This window comes from Culex quinquefasciatus, chromosome 1 (genome assembly GCF_015732765.1).
Source record: "Culex quinquefasciatus strain JHB chromosome 1, VPISU_Cqui_1.0_pri_paternal, whole genome shotgun sequence".
Lineage (NCBI taxonomy): Eukaryota > Metazoa > Arthropoda > Insecta > Diptera > Culicidae > Culex > Culex quinquefasciatus.
Genome location: NC_051861.1, coordinates 25155257 through 25174386, shown reverse-complemented (window position 1 = coordinate 25174386; position 19130 = coordinate 25155257). Strand labels below are relative to the sequence as shown.

The 19130-nt window shown below is 38.0% G+C and overlaps 1 protein-coding gene across 5 annotated transcripts in view; it reads left to right on the top strand.

The window, feature by feature from the left end:
• LOC6031662 (Y+L amino acid transporter 2) overlaps positions 1–17550 on the top strand; it is a 32722-nt gene extending 15172 nt beyond the window's left edge. For all 5 annotated transcript variants that reach the window (XM_038266619.1, XM_038266615.1, XM_038266617.1 and 2 more), the window contains exons 4-7: positions 15756–16126; positions 16186–16510; positions 16570–16694; positions 16755–17550. In XM_038266619.1, coding sequence (XP_038122547.1) covers positions 15756–16126; positions 16186–16510; positions 16570–16694; positions 16755–17088 — 1155 coding nt within the window. In that variant the 3' untranslated portion in view covers positions 17089–17550. The remainder of the gene's footprint in view (positions 1–15755; positions 16127–16185; positions 16511–16569; positions 16695–16754) is intronic.
• The last annotated feature ends 1580 nt before the right edge of the window (positions 17551–19130 follow it).

Below are 19130 nucleotides of genomic sequence, written 5' to 3'. Positions count from 1 at the left end.
ACCCCGACAAGAGTTTTAGGACACAAGTCACATTGAAAACTTACATCGCCTGTACATACTTGACTATATCGGGTTCGGTGTTAGAGTGTTAAACGTGGTTGCCTCTCACCCCAGTTTGGCTGGTTATGTTGTAGAGCGAACAATTTGATTTGATTTGATATTTAACTGTACTATTTTCATGTTTTCAAAAGATATGCTAAGCATGTTAAAAGATTGATTGTGTTTTCACATTGGCCAGAAGTAGGATTTGTTATGATGAATACATTATTAGTGAACGTTCTTGATGATCAATAATATGTTTTATTGAATCCTAACTATGAGCGTATCAACATTATTTTATTCAATTATGAAAAGTTATTTTATTTTATTTTTTTTAATTTTATGACGATAACTGCAATGTTGAAAAATAACTGGTTGGTTTGAAAAATTAATCCTGTGGGAAGTTGTGCCATTCAACTTTTGCTAAGTATAATCATTACTCAGGACAACAAAAATATATGAGCTAAATGATAGCTGGGGTTGTCTCCAGATTTCATTCGTAAGTTTGAAATTTGTAAACGATTTAAAACAATAAAGAACAAGTTTATTCTAATTGCTATGTCACAAACTTGCCACGTCAAAAAAAAAATTCCCTAATATTTTGATTGTTTTATTTGATTTTAGAAGGAATTGATTCAGAACTGAAAAATGTGAGCATAATTTTCAAATTTGGAGGATTCCAGGAGATTTTAAATTCATTTTAATTAATTAAATTTTAAATCAACAGGCTTTATTCAAACAGAATAAGCAGATTTGCGTAGCAATATCATCAAATTGCTTTGTGGGAACATAAATAGACCAAATTAATCCGTCTACAAATTAATAAATTAATATAAAATTCAAGCTTATCAAAGCAATCTTAAAGCATTTATTGGTACAATGTCACCCCTTGGCTCAAAGTCACCCCATTTTAAGTTATTTTTGTGCTATCTATCCTTAACTTTAAATTCCTTGATGTAGGAGTTTTTTTTAATATTAAGGTATAAACTTGTAAATAACATACTTAAGTCACTTAACTTCGGCTTAATCCGGCTAAGTCAGTGCTGTAAATCGTTTTTATATCATTCTGCTACATGTTAATACAATTTAAAACCATGACTAGTAATGTTTTGGAGTTAAAACATTGAAACTTTGATCTTTTCCTACGCATTTTACATGTGATTTCCCCCTTAATTTCTACTCGAAACACTAAAACTGACCGTATTCGAAATTTCTGCCGGCAAATATTTTGAAACTCGGCCCAGAGGTGCAGAATGGTCCCAGGAACCATGTCCAATCATTGGTTTGGGTGGAAATTTTTTATTTATAATAACGGTCTGTGGGGGACCCGTGACACCAAATTACAGCAAAGTCAGTCGAAAACAAATTCCAATCAAGTCACCGCAATAAGAGCGATGGCGCTGCTGGCTGTTTGACGGTCGTCACCCAATCGAAGCAATCCTATTTTGGGGGCCATTTTTCCGTTACGCAAAGCATATACTCTCACTTGTAGACCGTAAATATCCTCCCGACCGCGGTGGAGGCGCGACACAGAGAGTCCATACGCACGCCAATGACGATGTTCTTCGCGGAAAAACGTCAACAACTGTGGTTTTTTTGGATGGGCGGAATTTGCTTTGGCGCAAAAATGATTGACATCTTTCAGTGAGAGCATCCTTGGCGCTTTATTTTAGCACCTTTGGCCTTTCTGATATGGATGAAAACTATGGTTGCACCTTTTTTGTGACCAACTTTAACGAACAGTTTTCTGACAGCTTTTTTTGAGGAGCAGGAATGATACTTAAAATTAAAGAACTTTTTGATTAACTTTTATAATGGATCAATATATGGCATTTAACCCTACACCAAACAAAGGAAACTCAAAGAAAAGTTCACACAAAAAGACAAACATCAGCAGGGAAACTCATGCGTAAAGAAAGGCAACCAAAGTCGGGATTGTGTGTGTGTACAAACATAGACTTTTGTTACATTTATTTATATTTATACATTAAATTTAAGAGGCAGTATTTGTAAATATTGCTCGGTTTGTTCTAGAGGTCGTATCGAGGTGCTCCGATTTGGATGTTTAGCGTTTGTTTGTCTATACATGAGATGAACTCATGCCAAATATGAGCCCTCTACGACAAAGGGAAGTGGGGTAAAACGGGCTTTGAAGTTTGAGGTCGAAAAAACTTTAAAAAAATCTTAAAATTGCTCGCATTTCCGTAAAACTTCATCAATTCCAACTCTCTTAGATGCATTCGAAAGGTCTTTTGAAGCACTTCAGAATGAGCTATAGACATCCAGGATTGGTTTGACTTTTTCTCTTAGCTTTTGCAAATTACTGTCAAAAATTGATTTTTTTGAAACCTTAATATCATTTTGCAACAGCCTCCAACACCCATACTCCCATAGGTCAAAAGATAGGTAATTTCATGGACCATAAGCCTACGGTATTAACTTTTTGGCCAATCGCAGTTTTTCTCATAGTTTTTTTGATTTTTTAAGAACAAACATTTTGCAACGTTAGTTTTTGCCCTGTAGGCCAAGAAGACGGCACTTTTTGGTCTCAATTTTGTCATATTCGGAATCCTCGGACAATTTCACGTAAGTTAGAAGTATTGGAGTTGTTAATTTGAGTGGAAAAATTGCCATTTAGAATGAATTAAAATATTTTTAACAATTTGTTGGATTAGGGGTAAAACAGATTTTCGCCTACTTGATACAGCATTTCACGTATTAATCATAGGGTAAATAAGATCTATTTCTTTTTTCAAAAATGTTTTATTTAATTATTTTTTAAATTAAAATTACAACTCCAATACTTCTAATTTTGTGAAGGCACTTAAACTCGCTCTTAACGTAGTTTCACATTCATTCTGTGGGCACGTTTAAAAATATTTTGAACTTTTATGGAATTCCAATGTACATCACCGCATTGCCGAGATATCGATGCCAACATTTCAAAAAGCATCATGTACAAACCATGCGTTTTGAGAAAAACGCATTTGAATGTTGAGCATCCATTTTCAATTACCATTTTTATATAAAAGCAAAATAAGATGTTCTAATGATAACAAACGATGAAAAACGTTGCTTTTGTTGATACTTGATCATTTATATCCAATAAAAAATTATTTCCGTAATTTTATTTGAGAAAAACAAACATAACTTCTTTTGAAATCACCAACGTCGATATCACCCTGCTGTCACTGAGGGGGGCGCTTTGTTATGATTCGTTTTTCTTCGCCGAATGTACATGGCACTTTTTTCATGTTGCTTTTTTTCGTCACGAGGTTTATGTAGCCTTTTGTTTGACAGGTTGACAGGGCTATATAAAAAGGGACTGCTGATGGCAGAGATTTTGTTTATGTTACTTTATTTAAAATCATGATTAAACAGACTTTACTGAAGTAACTTTTGCTCATTTTTGGTGGAGAGATAGCTTATTAGAAGTACTTTCAGCATATACAATAACCCAGAAAGTGTCAAAATGTACATGATGCCTTTTGAAATGTTACCGTCGATATAGCTATTTGAAGTTAGCAGTTTCAAAAAACGAATGCCACGATATCCCAACACTGCCTTGGCCAAATTAATTAAAAATTTTGGTGTAAACTCGTTAAACCGGCCCGAACGCGCGGACGAAGGCCAATTTCCCAAAAAACTTATTTAAAAAAAGATATAAATATTTGTGTGTTTTTCACATAAAAAATCGTAAGTTTTTGAGTTCAATTAGTTGGGTGGTGACGCGCGGTCAATTATGTGGCATTGTGTGTGAAAAGAAAAGAATTTTATTTCGTGTTTCATCCTGTTTGGCTTGCCCACAAGCAGAAGAAAATCAGTTCAATTAGTTGGGTGGTGACGCGCGGTCAATTATGTGGCATTGTGTGTGAAAAGAAAAGAATTTTATTTCGTGTTTCATCCTGGTTGGCTTGCCCACAAGTAGAAAAAAATCAGTTCAATTAGTTGGGTGGTGATGCGCGGTCAATTATGTGGCATTGTGTGTGAAAAGAAAAGAATTTTATTTCGTGTTTCATCCTGGTTGGCTTGCCCACAAGTAGAAGAAAATCAGTTCAATTAGTTGGGTGGTGACGCGCGGTCAATTATGTGGCATTGTGTGTGAAAAGAAAAGAATTTTATTTCGTGTTTCATCCTGGTTGGCTTGCCCACAAGTAGAAAAAAATCAGTTCAATTAGTTGGGTGGTGATGCGCGGTCAATTATGTGGCATTGTGTGTGAAAAGAAAAGAATTTTATTTCGTGTTTCATCCTGGTTGGCTTGCCCACAAGCAGAAGAAAATCAGTTCAATTAGTTGGGTGGTGATGCGCGGTCAATTATGTGGCATTGTGTGTGAAAAGAAAAGAATTTTATTTCGTGTTTCATCCTGGTTGGCTTGCCCACAAGTAGAAAAAAATCAGTTCAATTAGTTGGGTGGTGATGCGCGGTCAATTATGTGGCATTGTGTGTGAAAAGAAAAGAATTTTATTTCGTGTTTCATCCTGGTTGGCTTGCCCACAAGTAGAAGAAAATCAGTTCAATTAGTTGGGTGGTGACGCGCGGTCAATTATGTGGCATTGTGTGTGAAAAGAAAAGAATTTTATTTCGTGTTTCATCCTGGTTGGCTTGCCCACAAGTAGAAGAAAATCAGTTCAATTAGTTGGGTGGTGATGCGCGGTCAATTATGTGGCATTGTGTGTGAAAAGAAAAGAATTTTATTTCGTGTTTCATCCTGGTTGGCTTGCTCAAGTCCTTCCTACATCATCGTTGATCGGGAGGCACGACGTCGTGTGAATTGTTGCATTAAAATAAGTTTAAGTATTACTGTAAATGTCTGTAAAAAAGTCCTTCCTATATCATCAATGTCGTCTGGGTAATCGTGATGAAAAATTACATTTATTCAGTATTTAAATACCTGTGCGCGAGTGTTTTGGTGTGCTAATTAGAAAGACCTTCCCATAGCATCGTTGCTCGGAAGGCTCGCCGACGGGTTTGTTATGAAAGTCCTCCCCATAGCATCGTAGCTCGGGAGGCATCGAAAAGCCAATACCTTATCCTACTAACCAACAAAAAAAAAAAAATAATCACGTGATGCTTGAAGGAGATGCTGTGGATTCAACGGTCTCAAGCGGTATCAACAAGTATATAGCGAAAAACTATGTGCTTGATGAGTCTGCAACTTCAACTATCGGACTAACATTCCTCCCTTTTGTTGAACTGCAGGCTTCTTGGGAGGGCGCCGGTATTGACTAATAAAGTCGGGGTCTTCAGGGGTTAAACAGTGAACGGATGGTTAGCTCCCACTGATCATTTTTGATTCATTGTTTAACTTCAGCTGATCTGTCAATAACGGAGTAGCAGCTCATTGGCAGTCAACCATGCTCATGCTCATGCTCATGCTCAAATCGTAAGTTTTTGATTTTTGTATTTAAAAAAAAAGCAAAATTTCAAAATCGGGCTTCGTCAAGCACACGGGATATGTCTTGCAAGTCTTCACCTAAAACTTCAGCCAGTTTGGTCCATCCCATCAACTCGGTGTTCAGAGAAAAACGCTCACAAAGTTTGACAGTCCGCTTTGCGCATGGCAAAATTTTGAGCGTAAATCGACTCTTACTCAGTTTATTTATGAAATATCTTCATGAAACATTCAGGAGCGATTGGAAATCATCTTTTAAGTGGATTTAATATTTTTTTCTGAAATGTGATTTTTTTTTATTTTCTGCATGTATTTAACCCTCTTAAAGGAATCCATGAACGAAAAACCAAACCAATGAATTAACCTTGAGGCTGATTCCAGTGACTGTAAAAATGCAGGGATCGAGTCTCTCTAAACGCACTTTTTTAAACAATTGATTGTAAGAATAGTATGACGATAAATTTAACGTCGAATGTGTAAGGGTTTTGTAGTTGATAAGTTTATCAAACAATTCATGTAAAAACTTTTTTTTTATTGCTGTTGTTGTTTATTTTATTAACGCGACTTTACCAATGACCGAGCCACGTAGCCCAGTGGTAACGCTTCCGCCTCGTAAGCGGTAGATCGGGGTTCAAATCCCGGCTCGGACCAACACAACTGGCGATCTTTTCCCTTCTGGAATCGATTGCTTAGTAAAGGGAAGGTAGTGTATCGTCACAAACTGGACCTTATCACGACACCTTAGGGAGGCGACCTATGGAATGTTAACATTAACCTTAACATGTTAACTTTATGTTGAGAATGAAACTGCCACTGAATCCGCTTTGTAAATGCCGGCCCCGATACTCTTCAAGGGTGTTCCCCTCAGGAACTGGAAAAGATTTACTTTTTTTACGACTTTTACCATTTTTTTTTTTTGAATGAATTTTAAATGTTTTCTATACATATTGCCAGTTTCTTTCAAAGGTACACGCCGCGCGGCATTTCAGAATATGCCATAGACATTGTTGCCAGCGATTTTCTGCACTTTTGGTGCAATATAAAACATTCCTGCCAACAATGCATGGCGATACGAAGAAGAAGAAGATCAACAAAAACAAAATGCGCAGTATGGGATTTGACAGCACGCATTTGCCGAAAGTGCGGCGCGTCGTTTCGAGGCTGGTTTGCCGCGTGTCTGTCTCGGGAATACGCGCAATATCAAAACAAAGAAAATAGATCTCGTGGAGGTTTTTTGCAGCACTTTTTAGAAAAAAAATATGTAAGGCAGTTGCAAATATTTTTCAAATTAGTGTTTTGATTAATGTTGTTGTTTTTTTTTGCAACCTTCTTTGTCTCATTGATAAATAAATTGAAAATCAGCAGATTTTTTTCTATCTTCTTTCTTTCCTAGAAAATTCTTGGTATAAAACTAAAAAAAAAATTGTATTGCTCTTTATTATCTGATTCAAAATTATGAGTTTTTTTTTTCTTTTTTTTATTTTTTATATGTTTTTTTTTATTTTTTCCTTTTATTTCATTTCTTTGTCTGCTGCGCCCTTTTAGGCCCTCAACGGGTGCGAGCCCTGTTTTTCAGCTTTGTCAGACTTTTTTCGGAGTTACTGGATGTTACTGTCTGAAGGAGGTTCTCTTCCCCTGAGGACACCTTTAGTGATTTTGCTTGTTCGCGAGTTCAACCACCCCCTTTTGGCCCTTCATACGACAGTAATTTGAAGATGCTCCCTTTAAGTCTGGGCCACTGTAATTCTAGGCAACCGCTACATAGGTCATCCTTGTGGCCCTGTTGAATTTAGATTTTTTTCAGTGCTTTGTATTAAACATTTTATTAAAAGTTTAATGTTCAGCCATTCTTATAAATATTCAATGTCTATCATTTGAAATTCTGGAAAAGCCGGGGATAAGTTGGAAATTTGGAAATGGGATTTGAGTGGCCACTCTGGATAACGGATTTCATACCTTTGACTCATCATTTCAAGGCTTTTTCACCACACAACTCGGTTGTGTTCATCTCTCATTAGTTTGGCAGGAAAAGGATTTGAGATATTTATCACTCGATAAAAGGTAAAATTACGGTAACTTGTAGAGGATGTCAGAAAACACCCCACTTGTTCACATAAATATTTTGTTGTGTCTGCCCTAGGAATTTTTCTATAATTTGGTATATTTTGAGAAATTGATCTGTATTTCGAAATACCTTGTCATGTTCCTGCCATTCAAGAAGTTACTCAGCGCCAAATGCCTCCCCCGAGGGAGAACCAACAAAAGGAATGTTTTCCATCGACTCGAAACGGAAAAATAAAAATACGCGGACCTTGCATGCACCGGCTGTCTAGCAAGAGGTGGTGGAATCGGCTGATTGGAACTCCTCTCCAGTACACACTCCACTCGATGCTGGCCTGGAACCATTTCAATCAATCAATCCCAACTCGTTAAGTCAACATCGGTCGGATGCGAACTGGGAATATAGGAGTGTTGTTCTCGTTTTGTGGGCTGTGGAAAATGGTCTTGGTCGCACAATGGAGAAGCTGGAAATGGAACACACTTTTGACCTTTGCAGAAAAAATATTGAATATCCTCATTTTTATATTGATTCTTCAATATATCAAGAAAACTGAACAAATATAGCAAACTAAAAACATATTGCCAACGTATGATTCGTCTACCTCTACAATTTACTGGGTACGGTTGCTACTCCCACTTGGGAATGCCACACCCCCCCACGCCATTTCCGGTCCTCAAGTGCACTTCTTTTTTATGCGCAAATAAGTGGAGTAGGCATTGCTGCAACTGCGAAATAACAACCAAGCTGAAATGTCGGGAAAAAATATAGAACGATGATTACTGTACAGTAAAACACTTTTAGCTTGGCACTTTGCATGCCTGTTGCAAGTTTAATGCATTTTTTACAAGTTTAAAACTGAGCAAACTTAATGAGAACTTTAGGTTTTGGATTTTTCCTGGCAAACTGGCGGGCATAAAAAGCTGATTCCGAAGTTGATTACCACTACACTGCGGAATGTTATGTATTTGTGTACAAAACAGTGCAACAGTAAGGTAACCATCGTGTTGAACCACCTGTTGAGTATCTCGTCAGTGCATATTTCTTTTTTCATGGATAGAATCTAATAAAAGGTTAGTTCCTAAATATCCTAGAAAACTCCTTCTTTGCCTTCCACCCCCATTCAAAATTGGCTCGTCAAATCAGGGGGCAAATGTCATTGGAAAAAGACGTGCAAATTGACCGGGAGGATGGCAACCCTATACTAGAGCGTCCAATTTCCCGTCCCGGGAAAAAAATATTTCCCATTTCCCGGGAAATTTGTAAATTTTCCGGGAATTCCCGAAATACAAGCAGAAGTATACATTTTCCTACCTTTTTGGCACAAAAAAACAATACACTGTTCATATTGAACTAATCAGCTTGTCTGTACACTCAACCCCCGGTGGTTGGTCACTTTTTCGTTTGACACTTTTTTAGTTTGTACCCCGTTGGTTGGTCAAAGTCAAACTAAAAAGTGACGAACTGTCACTTTTTACACGGCGCTCACGCATACTATCAAAACAAACGTTTGGTAGTGTGTATGAACTCCGTGTAAAAGGGGTGTCAAACTAAAAAGTGACCCCGTTCGTTTGACAACAGTTGGTGTCAAACCATCGGGGTTTGAGTGTAAAATGAAATTGTCAAGGTTTAATTCAGATAATATTTATTTCTGAAGCAGCCACTAGGAATATTGTTTGCTTATATGTTGAACAACAAAAATTACGCTGTTACGGAATAAATATAAATTATTTTATTTGTACAACCTTTTAAACGTTTTTTTTTTTTGTAATATCATTTGAAAATAAGATATTTACATCTGCCGGCCAACATTGAGATTTGAGGATGAAAATTGAACTGATAAACTGTTAAATATGAAAAATTTCGTTTAATTTCAACCACTTTTAAATGCTCAAAATTATTTTATTCCAATGAATTTATTAGGCTGAAAACCGTATATAACTAAAATCAAATTATAAAACCATGAAAAACCTTTAAAAAACAACTTCGTATCATATGAAATTTACCCAAAGAATGCAACTATATTTAAAAAAAACTCGCTCCAATTATTTGAAAACTATGAGTTGTGATTTCATGAAATAGTGTTTCAAGTTAAGAAGCGCTAGGAATAAGATTTTTAAGTTAAATTCAATGATTATTTATTTATTCACAAGTTGAAAATACTTGTTCTGAGATAAATTATTTGTCATGGCAAACAAAATTTCTGCGTGATTTTTTTTTCATTATAACTTGACAAATTTAAAAGCAATTTTATGGTTGTGGAGCATAGATTTTCATTTCAACAAAAATACTTATATTTTTTTTCTTATATTAGGGACAATTTGAAAGACGGCATACAAATTAGAAAGTTTATATATTTTCTCAAAGTTGCATGATTTTTGACAAGCAGTCAAGCCATTCATTGATCCTCACACTCATTTTGACCATTAAAGTTGCTGTTCTATACAATTTTGTTGCAAAAGATTTATCAGAAACAGGATCAGAATAACTTTCGTTAAATTTCAAATTTCCCGGGAATTCCCGGGATTTCCCGGGAAATTTGTTGAAAATTTCCCGTTTCCCGGGAATTTTGTAACCTCGGGAAATTGGCCGCTCTACCCTATTCCGACCTAAGCAAACTGACAACAGTCGACATTAGCACGGTTGTCAAATGAGAGCCCACAACAAAAGCACTAACTGTCAAATGGTAGCCCATAACAAATCATTGTTTGGGTTTTTGATTTTCAAATTTCCCGCAATTCAAACGATAAATATCTGAAAAACTAACTTAATCCACCTATGTGGTTGAAGCCTTCCTCACTCATTACCATCAATGGCTGTACACAAATTCATCTATTTTTTAGATCTGGATTAAAAAAGAACATAAATATCACTTAAGTGGCCATATCTCGAGACAGGGTTGCCAGATCTTCAATGATTTGAACTCGTTGGAAAGGTCTTTTGATAACCTAACCAACAATGGGTCGGATTAGGGACCTACATAGGGAAATGAAATGTTCCGAGAGAAATTTCAAACTCCCAAAGTCATTCAAATTTAAGGTTGGAAAACTTGTGGGTTTTCTTTGGTGCTGGCACGTTTCTTGTACCGAACAAGCACAAACATAACAAAAACTACCAGATTATTATAAACAACAGTTTTACAATGCTTGTGATTGTTAAAAATCTCGTTTTTTTGGCCAAAATTATTTTAAATTGACTCCAACCTTGTTCTTGCATAGTCTTGTTGCTCGATTGGAACCCCGATTTGACAGTTCGATTGGAACCCTGAGAGTGACATTTCGCCTCTCCATATCGAGCTGTCAAATCGCAACATGGAGTTAAACTTTCTGTGCAGTTGCTGTGAAGCTTACCAAGGCTTTTCAAAAAGTTTAACTCCATGTTGCACGCACACACTCTCACTTTTAATTTCTCGATAGGCTCTCTAGGTCGGATGGTGGATCCAGACATAGTTTACATACATTTAAGTGAGATCCGGCTTCAAAAAAGTACATAAATATCACTTAAGTGGCCATATCTCGAGACAGGGTTGCCAGATCTTCTATGTTTGGAACTCGATGGAAAGGTCTTTTGATAACCTAACCAACGATGGATCGGATGGTGGATCCGGACATAGTTTACATACATTTCAGTGAGACCCGACTTCCAAAAAGTACATCAATATCACTTCAGTGGCCATATCTCGAGACAGGGTTGCCAGATCTTCAATGATTTGAACTCGTTGGAAAGGTCTTTTGATAACCTAACCAACAATGGGTCGGATGGTGGATCCAGACATAGTTTACATACATTTAAGTGAGATCCGGCTTCAAAAAAGTACATAAATATCACTTAAGTGGCCATATCTCGAGACAGGGTTGCCAGATCTTCTATGTTTGGAACTCGATGGAAAGGTCTTTTGATAACCTAACCAACGATGGATCGGATGGTGGATCCGGACATAGTTTACATACATTTCAGTGAGACCCGACTTCCAAAAAGTACATCAATATCACTTCAGTGGCCATATCTCGAGACAGGGTTGCCAGATCTTCAATGATTTGAACTCGTTGGAAAGGTCTTTTGATAACCTAACCAACAATGGGTCGGATGGTGGATCCAGACATAGTTTACATACATTTAAGTGAGATCCGGCTTCAAAAAAGTACATAAATATCACTTAAGTGGCCATATCTCGAGACAGGGTTGCCAGATCTTCTATGTTTGGAACTCGATGGAAAGGTCTTTTGATAACCTAACCAACGATGGATCGGATGGTGGATCCGGACATAGTTTACATACATTTCAGTGAGACCCGACTTCCAAAAAGTACATCAATATCACTTCAGTGGCCATATCTCGAGACAGGGTTGCCAGATCTTCAATGATTTGAACTCGTTGGAAAGGTCTTTTGATAACCTAACCAACAATGGGTCGGATAGTGGATCCAGACATAGTTTACATACATTTAAGTGAGATCCGGCTTCAAAAAAGTACATAAATATCACTTAAGTGGCCATATCTCGAGACAGGGTTGCCAGATCTTCAATGTTTTGGTCTCGTTGGAAAGGTCTTTTGATAACCTAACCATCGATGGGTCGGATATTGGATCCGGACATAGTTTACATACATTTTAGTGAGATCCGGATATATATGAAAACACATTTTTATACATAACTTTTGAACTACTTATTGAAACTTCAATCTGTATAAAACTCGATCTATGGGACCCTAAACCAAGTCGAATGCAACAAGTTCGGGTTAAATCGGTTCAGCCAGTGCCGAGAAACATGAGCTAGTTTGTTGGTCACATACATACATACACACACACATACACACAGACATTTGTTCAGTTTTCGATTCTGAGTCGATATGTATACATGAAGGTGGGTCTACGATGTTTTTATACAAAGTTCATTTTTAGAGCAGGATTATAGCCTTACCTCAGTGAGGAAGGCAAAACACGTGAATTGTGTTGCTGATGGTAAATTCTATCATATCCTTGGAGATTCCATCCCAATATTGGCTGAAAATTCATATCGAAAAAAGTGATTTTTCTGTTTACCTTTTTTTGCTTTTTTTCTTTGGGTCGATCAAACAGTGCCCCCGTACACTAAGGATCGGCATTACACATTTTTCAGCTTGGTTTTACACATTTGCATGGTACTTTTGAGTTTAACCAGGAAAACACACTTCGTGTTACCAAAGTAATATGTATAATACTGATTCTTAGTGTTTGATATCTGAACTTCCAAGATGGTGGCTTCTTCGCTACCCCCTGAAATTGACTGACCCAATTTGGGTACTAAAGCCCTATGTAAATTTTTATGTACAACGGTAAAAAACACGATTTAAAACCATTTCTGATCACTTTTTTCATTTTAACGCAAAATTTTTTTTTGACAAGACAACATTTTTTCGGTGGATCAACTATGGTCCCCTTGGAACGAGCTGTCAAGTAGGAGCTTTTCTGTCAAGAAGGACTGCGAGGTTAATTTTTCTAAATTGATTTAAAAATCAATTTTAAACTCTTTGTGGTCGTACAAAGGGTAATTTTACTCAGAAAAATAAGCTTTATCGCTGTAAACAATAATATCAGCAATCTGAGCTTCATTTTAGGACCCAATAGTTAAAAATACCTTTTAGCAGTTTAATTTACTTAAAATCACGAAACACGGAATTTATCGATTGGAAGTTCATCTTTTTCAAATATACCCAACGTTTCACGCGTTGTGCAATCACACACCCTCTCTTCTCACACCAACGCATTTTGCGGTGAAAATCAATCAATCGGCGCCGGCAGCGGTGGCTCCGGCCGCTGAATCTGTGTTGTTGAAATTCAATTCAATTTAAACTTATCATATTATGCATGCAACCGCCCGCCAACAGCAAATAAAACAAATTAACGATGCAAGTTCGAACGGCGGCGACGCCAAGAACCGCCACTTGTTGCTCACACTCACTCAGAAGTGTAAACAAATTATAAATTCTCGTTTTACCCGGCGAACGCGAGGTAACAGAGTAATTGGTGCTGTTTAGTAACTTGTGCCAAGAATTTACCAAGTTAAGTAAACAAACTGATCAATAGTGTCACCCACGCGTGCCTTCCGTACGCACAACAATCCCGCAAAACACACCCACTTCCCGCTTCGGAGATTGGGACACACGTGGTCAAGGGTGTTTTAATTAGTGACAATTGATTAATTGACTCTGATGTTAACTTTTTGCTGTTGCTGGACTTCGCAAACATTTGAGCAGTATCTGATTGGAGTTTTGTTTGCAGACAATTTATTTATGTAGGGGAGTTTGGGGTAATATGGACAGTGGGGGTAATTTGGACACCCCTTTAAAAATCACGTTTTCTTCGGATATAAAGTAAAAACGGCAATTTAAGTAATAAGGCTAGTACTAGTAATGGCCTAGGTGTATGGACAAACCAAAAAAGTTGGAATAGGTTAAGTAGTTTTGGTATAATATGTAAAAGTTTCCAAAGGCCGGTTGGCACTGCCTTAAATTCTAATATTTGGAGGTTGGGAAATAAGGTTTTGCAGGAGTTATATGGCAGACAAGTGGACAATTTTTGTTGAAGGGGGTTGCTTGGACGATGCCTGAGATATGTACGTATAAAAATTGTGCATTTTATCCATTTTTATCATCAAAAATTGCAATTTATGATAGAATATGCTATGGGGGTAATTTGGACATGACTTGTGGGCAGACATGCATCTGCTCTAACTCCTCTTTTAGAAGAACTTGTTTGGCATTTCACGTAAAAGATACCCAGCATGTTGTGCCAGTGATCAAAATACGCTAATTACGCTTGTCTTTTAGGCTCCCGAAGACCCTGAGAGATTATTTTGAAACCCCACCGAGATATAGGTTAAGAACTCTTAATTGCACTCAAAGAGCTTTTAAGAAGTTCTTCTTGAGAGCTTAAGAGAACATTTACATGAACATATAGCTAAAATCGGGGTTTCCAATGAACCAATGTTTTCTACACATTATTCAAGCCAAAATCAAGAGATTTTTACCTAGCAACAAGCATAACATTGCTTTAAACGAAAATGCCATCTATAACAAGCTGAGTGCCGTTAAAAAGAGCTCATAGTGCCGATGCATGTCTGCTTGTGGGGTAATTTGGACATACCTGAAAGTCTACCTGTCAGACAAAAAAAAGTAAAAAGCTGGTTTACAATAATATTGAAATTTGAAGGGCTACAGAATGTAAAATTTAAAAATTGATATTTTCAAGTTAATAAGTTCTATATAAAGATTGATTTATATAAATCTTAACGATACCTTAATCACTAAAAACTATACTTGTGCCTAATCCAGAATCAATGTTTAAATCATTTCAGTATTATTGATTAAATTATGTATACTTCACTGAACTATTTGTTAACTTCCTATTGAATAATAGTTCTAGCACAAAATCATTATTCAAACTTTTGATAAAATATTGTGAGCAAACACTTCAAAATATAATGCAATTGAAGGATAAAAACATGCTCAAAAAATCAAATGTTAAACTTATTCTTAAACATGTGTCCAAATTACCCCACAAAAGGTGTCCATATTACCCCACAAAGTATGTCCATATTACCCCACAAGGCATGTCCAAATTACCCCATAAGGCATGTCCAAATTACCCCATAGGGGTGTTCATATTACCCCCACACAAAAATGTGGGGGTAATTTGGACACCTTTTGATTATTGCGATAAAAATTGGTTTTTCATCAAAACTTATCGAAATGAATGACATTTTTCCATCAAATATGGTCTCTATTATCCTCTGGTGTCATCCACATTCCTTTAAAATATCCATACAGCCCGTGGCAGAGCAATTTCCTTAGGGTGTCCAAATTACCCCACACTCCCCTATGCTTAAAAAACTTTGTGGGACTGGAAAAAATATAGTTCAGGTATCTCAAATGAGTCAAATGCGAGTTACCATATCAATATTATAACTACTCTAAATACTGGCTCTTCTGATAGAACATGCTGCTGCTGCACAAAGATCTTTGGCAAAGATTGTAGTTTAAACGTTAAAGCAGCCAGGCCTACTGCGTAAAGTTTACCACAGAGATGATTCGTTGAAGTGAGTTGAGCTTGAGCACGGAGTGTTCCAGCAACAACACAAATCTGAATCTACCAGGGAGGGAGACCGTACTCGTTGAGTGCATCATGTTTTAAGAAGTGTTGGTACTCCGGGACCCTGTGGGATGGGATTACAACTCTCTCTGTTCTAAACGTAATAAAAAAAACATTTCCCTTCTCTTCCCTCAGGCCATCGTCGCGCTCACGTTCGCGCAGTACGCCGTGAAGCCGTTTTTCCCAGAATGTGACCCCCCGGACAATGCCGCCCGGCTGTTGGCCGCCGTCTGTCTGTGCTTCCTGACCGCCATCAACTGCATCTCGACCAAGTGGGCCATGAAAATCCAGGACGTGTTCACGCTGGCCAAGCTAACGGCCCTGATCAGCATCATATTGGCAGGGGTTTGGTTCTTGGCCACCGAGGAGACGGAAAACTTCGACAACGCCTGGGAGGGCGATTACGGACTGTCCAATTTGGCCTATGCGTTCTATTCCGGACTGTTTGCCTTTGGCGGGTGGAACTATTTGAACTTTGTCACCGAGGAGCTGGAGAATCCCTACAAGTTAGTGGTCTAATAGTTTTGTTCAACAATTTTACTAAGTTCCATCATAATTTATTCAGGAACCTCCCGCGTGCCATCTGGATCGCCATGCCTATGGTCACCGGCATCTACGTGCTCGTTAACTTGGCCTACTTTGCCGTCGTTTCCCGCCAGGACATGCTTACTTCGATTGCGGTCGCCGTTAGCTTCGGAAACCGGATGTTCGGCGCCGTTGCTTGGCTCATACCGATTTTCGTAGCGCTCAGTTGCTTCGGTGGCGTCAACGGAATTCTATTTACCTCGGCGCGGCTGTTCTCAACCGGAGCGCAGGAGGGACACCTGCCGGCGTGGTTCTCGCTGGTGCATGTCAACCGACAGACGCCCATTCCGGCGTTGATATTTACCGTATGTTTTGAGCTAAACAATTCGAAAATTATTTATACCAGCAAAACAACTTTTTTTAGTGCGCTACCTCGATCCTCACGCTGTTCTCCGCCGACGTGGTTGCTTTGATCAACTATTTCAGCCAGATTTTGTGGCTCTCGGTCGCAGCCTGCATCGCCGGCCTGCTATGGTTGCGAGTAACAAAGTAAGTTTCAAAGCTATTAAAATTTTAAAACGATAGAAAAACATGTTTCGTTCCCGCCAGACCCAACATGCCCCGCCCCATCCGGGTGAACCTGGCCCTGCCCATCATCTTCCTGACCTGCTGCCTGGTGCTGGTGCTACTTCCCTCGTTCTCCGAGCCGCTGAACCTGATCATCGGCGTCGGCATCACGCTGACCGGCGTACCCGTGTACTACGTGTGCGTCGTGCGGAGCAAGGACAAACGCAAGCGCAACTACCTGATGGCCAAAATCGAGCGCGGTTGCCAGATCCTGTTCAACGCGGCGTTCGTCGACTGTCACCACGACCGGAAGGACGACCGGGAAATGTCCGACATGCAGACGAGCATCGTGGACGAGAAGAACGTGTACAACTAAAGGAGCTGGTTATCTCTCTCTATGTCTTTTTTTTTTTTGATTTTTTGATTTCTTTACAGTAAGTTTTCATACGAAAGCGAGGTTAAACAAAGTTCGCTAGCATTTATAGATGTATTGGTCGCATTTTGGGCTAAGAAACGAATACATTTAGTTAGGCTTTGATATAGTGATGATTTTCTCTTAGCATAGCTGTTAGTGTTACTTTTGGACATTTATATTTTACTGCTGAAGCAAGTTTTTGAAAAGTAACGCGTAAAGTGCACGAGATTGATTGGCAGCTAATTTGCATGAGAAAATAACTTTACTGTCTACTTATATACAAACAGGAATATATTGATGTAAGATCTGATCAAGAACAAAATATACACACAGTTTACAGCTAAAGTAATACTTTATAAGTGTACACAATCTACATTTACAAGAAAAATCGATGTACTTAATAAAATGCCAAATAAAAAATATCGTCTCAGTCTTTATCTGAATCCAAAAAACGTATCACACTCAATTATCCAAAGCCCTCAGAAAAAATAACTTCAGATACCGTAATCTGGGGTGAATCGGGACTACAGTCTGAATAGGGACAGCAGTTTTTAGAGCACTTAAAGCTTTTAAATTTGGAAATGAATGTACACATTTTGTTGGTCTGTTCTCACCGAAACCAACCAGAAAAATCAAAATATTGTGCTCCAACATGGTTAAAACTGCTGTCCCAATTCGCCCCATGTGTCGCGATTGACCCCAGTTAACGGTAATCGAAACCCGAAACCGAAATTTTGTTCTCTTGTTATAGGTTGTTTAGCTTAAATACAGTCGACTCTCTGGCTGTCGATCTTCTCGATATCTATAATTCTCCATCTATCGATGAATTCTTCAGCCCTTTCAATCTGCATACTTCAATTATCTTCATTCCTCGATATTTTCCCTTGCTTGAAAGATCTCTTCCTCGACGGTCCCTTGGATTCTGTTTGCTTTAAAAATCTCTTCCGGTTGTCAATAATTTCACTTTCTCATGGCTTGCATAGACATTTTTCTTGGCGAAACGAAGCTTTGAAGGGTGTTTGACATTAGTTAGTTTTTTGTTTGATGGACGTTGCCATGATTCTCTCCCATAGCTGGCTATCAAGAAAAAAATCGAGTCTATATTTTGCATCGTTCTGTAAACTGATGATTCTCTTCCTCGATGGTCCCTTGGATATTGACAACTAGAGAGTCGACTGTATAACCTCAAAAATGCTCTTAAGGACCGACTTCTTGTTGCAAAAATTAGCATGCTTTAAAAATAATTAAATTCGATTTGAGCATGAACAAGGTTGACTGCCAATGAGCTGCTACTCCGTTCACCGACAGTTCTCGGGCATAACACAACTAATCAAGACGATTCTTTTTTTTCAGTGATTTGTTAGGATGTCTAGATGATCCTAAAACTTTGCAAAACTCAATTTGATCAAATCTGTATTTTTTGCGATAAGAAACAGCGTTCAAACTTTTTTTTAGCGTGTAAAAATAAGTTCGCTAAAAAATCCACGTTGTTTTAAAAAAAGGTGGCACGATGTTTATGGTCCCAAAAATACAGATTTGTTCAAATCAAGTTTTGACAAATTTTAGGATCATCTGGACATTCTTACAAATCACTGGAAACAGGAATCGTCCCGATTGGTTGAGTTATGCCTGAGAACCAGCGAGTTGAAGTTACCGTTCCAACTTTGTTGGGAGGCTTGAACGTCCGTGTAAGTTGGACATGCGTTGGGCGTTCCAGTGTTAGAAAATGCGCCATGCTACGCCGAACTAAATTCCCAAAACGCTAGCATCCCTTCATCCTCAAAAATTCCATTTTGTACCTCACCTCACCTCAGAACTCAAAATAATATTTTTTTCGGAACTATTTTTTAAAACACTATTCTACAAATTCTCCGGGCTAGTATACCAGTGAAAAATTTAAAGCCTAATTATGGAAAAAAATATGTTATAATAAGATTCTACATAGTTTCTGGCTTCTAAAACCAACTCTGGAGCAACATTTGAAAAGGGCGCATAATTAGCAT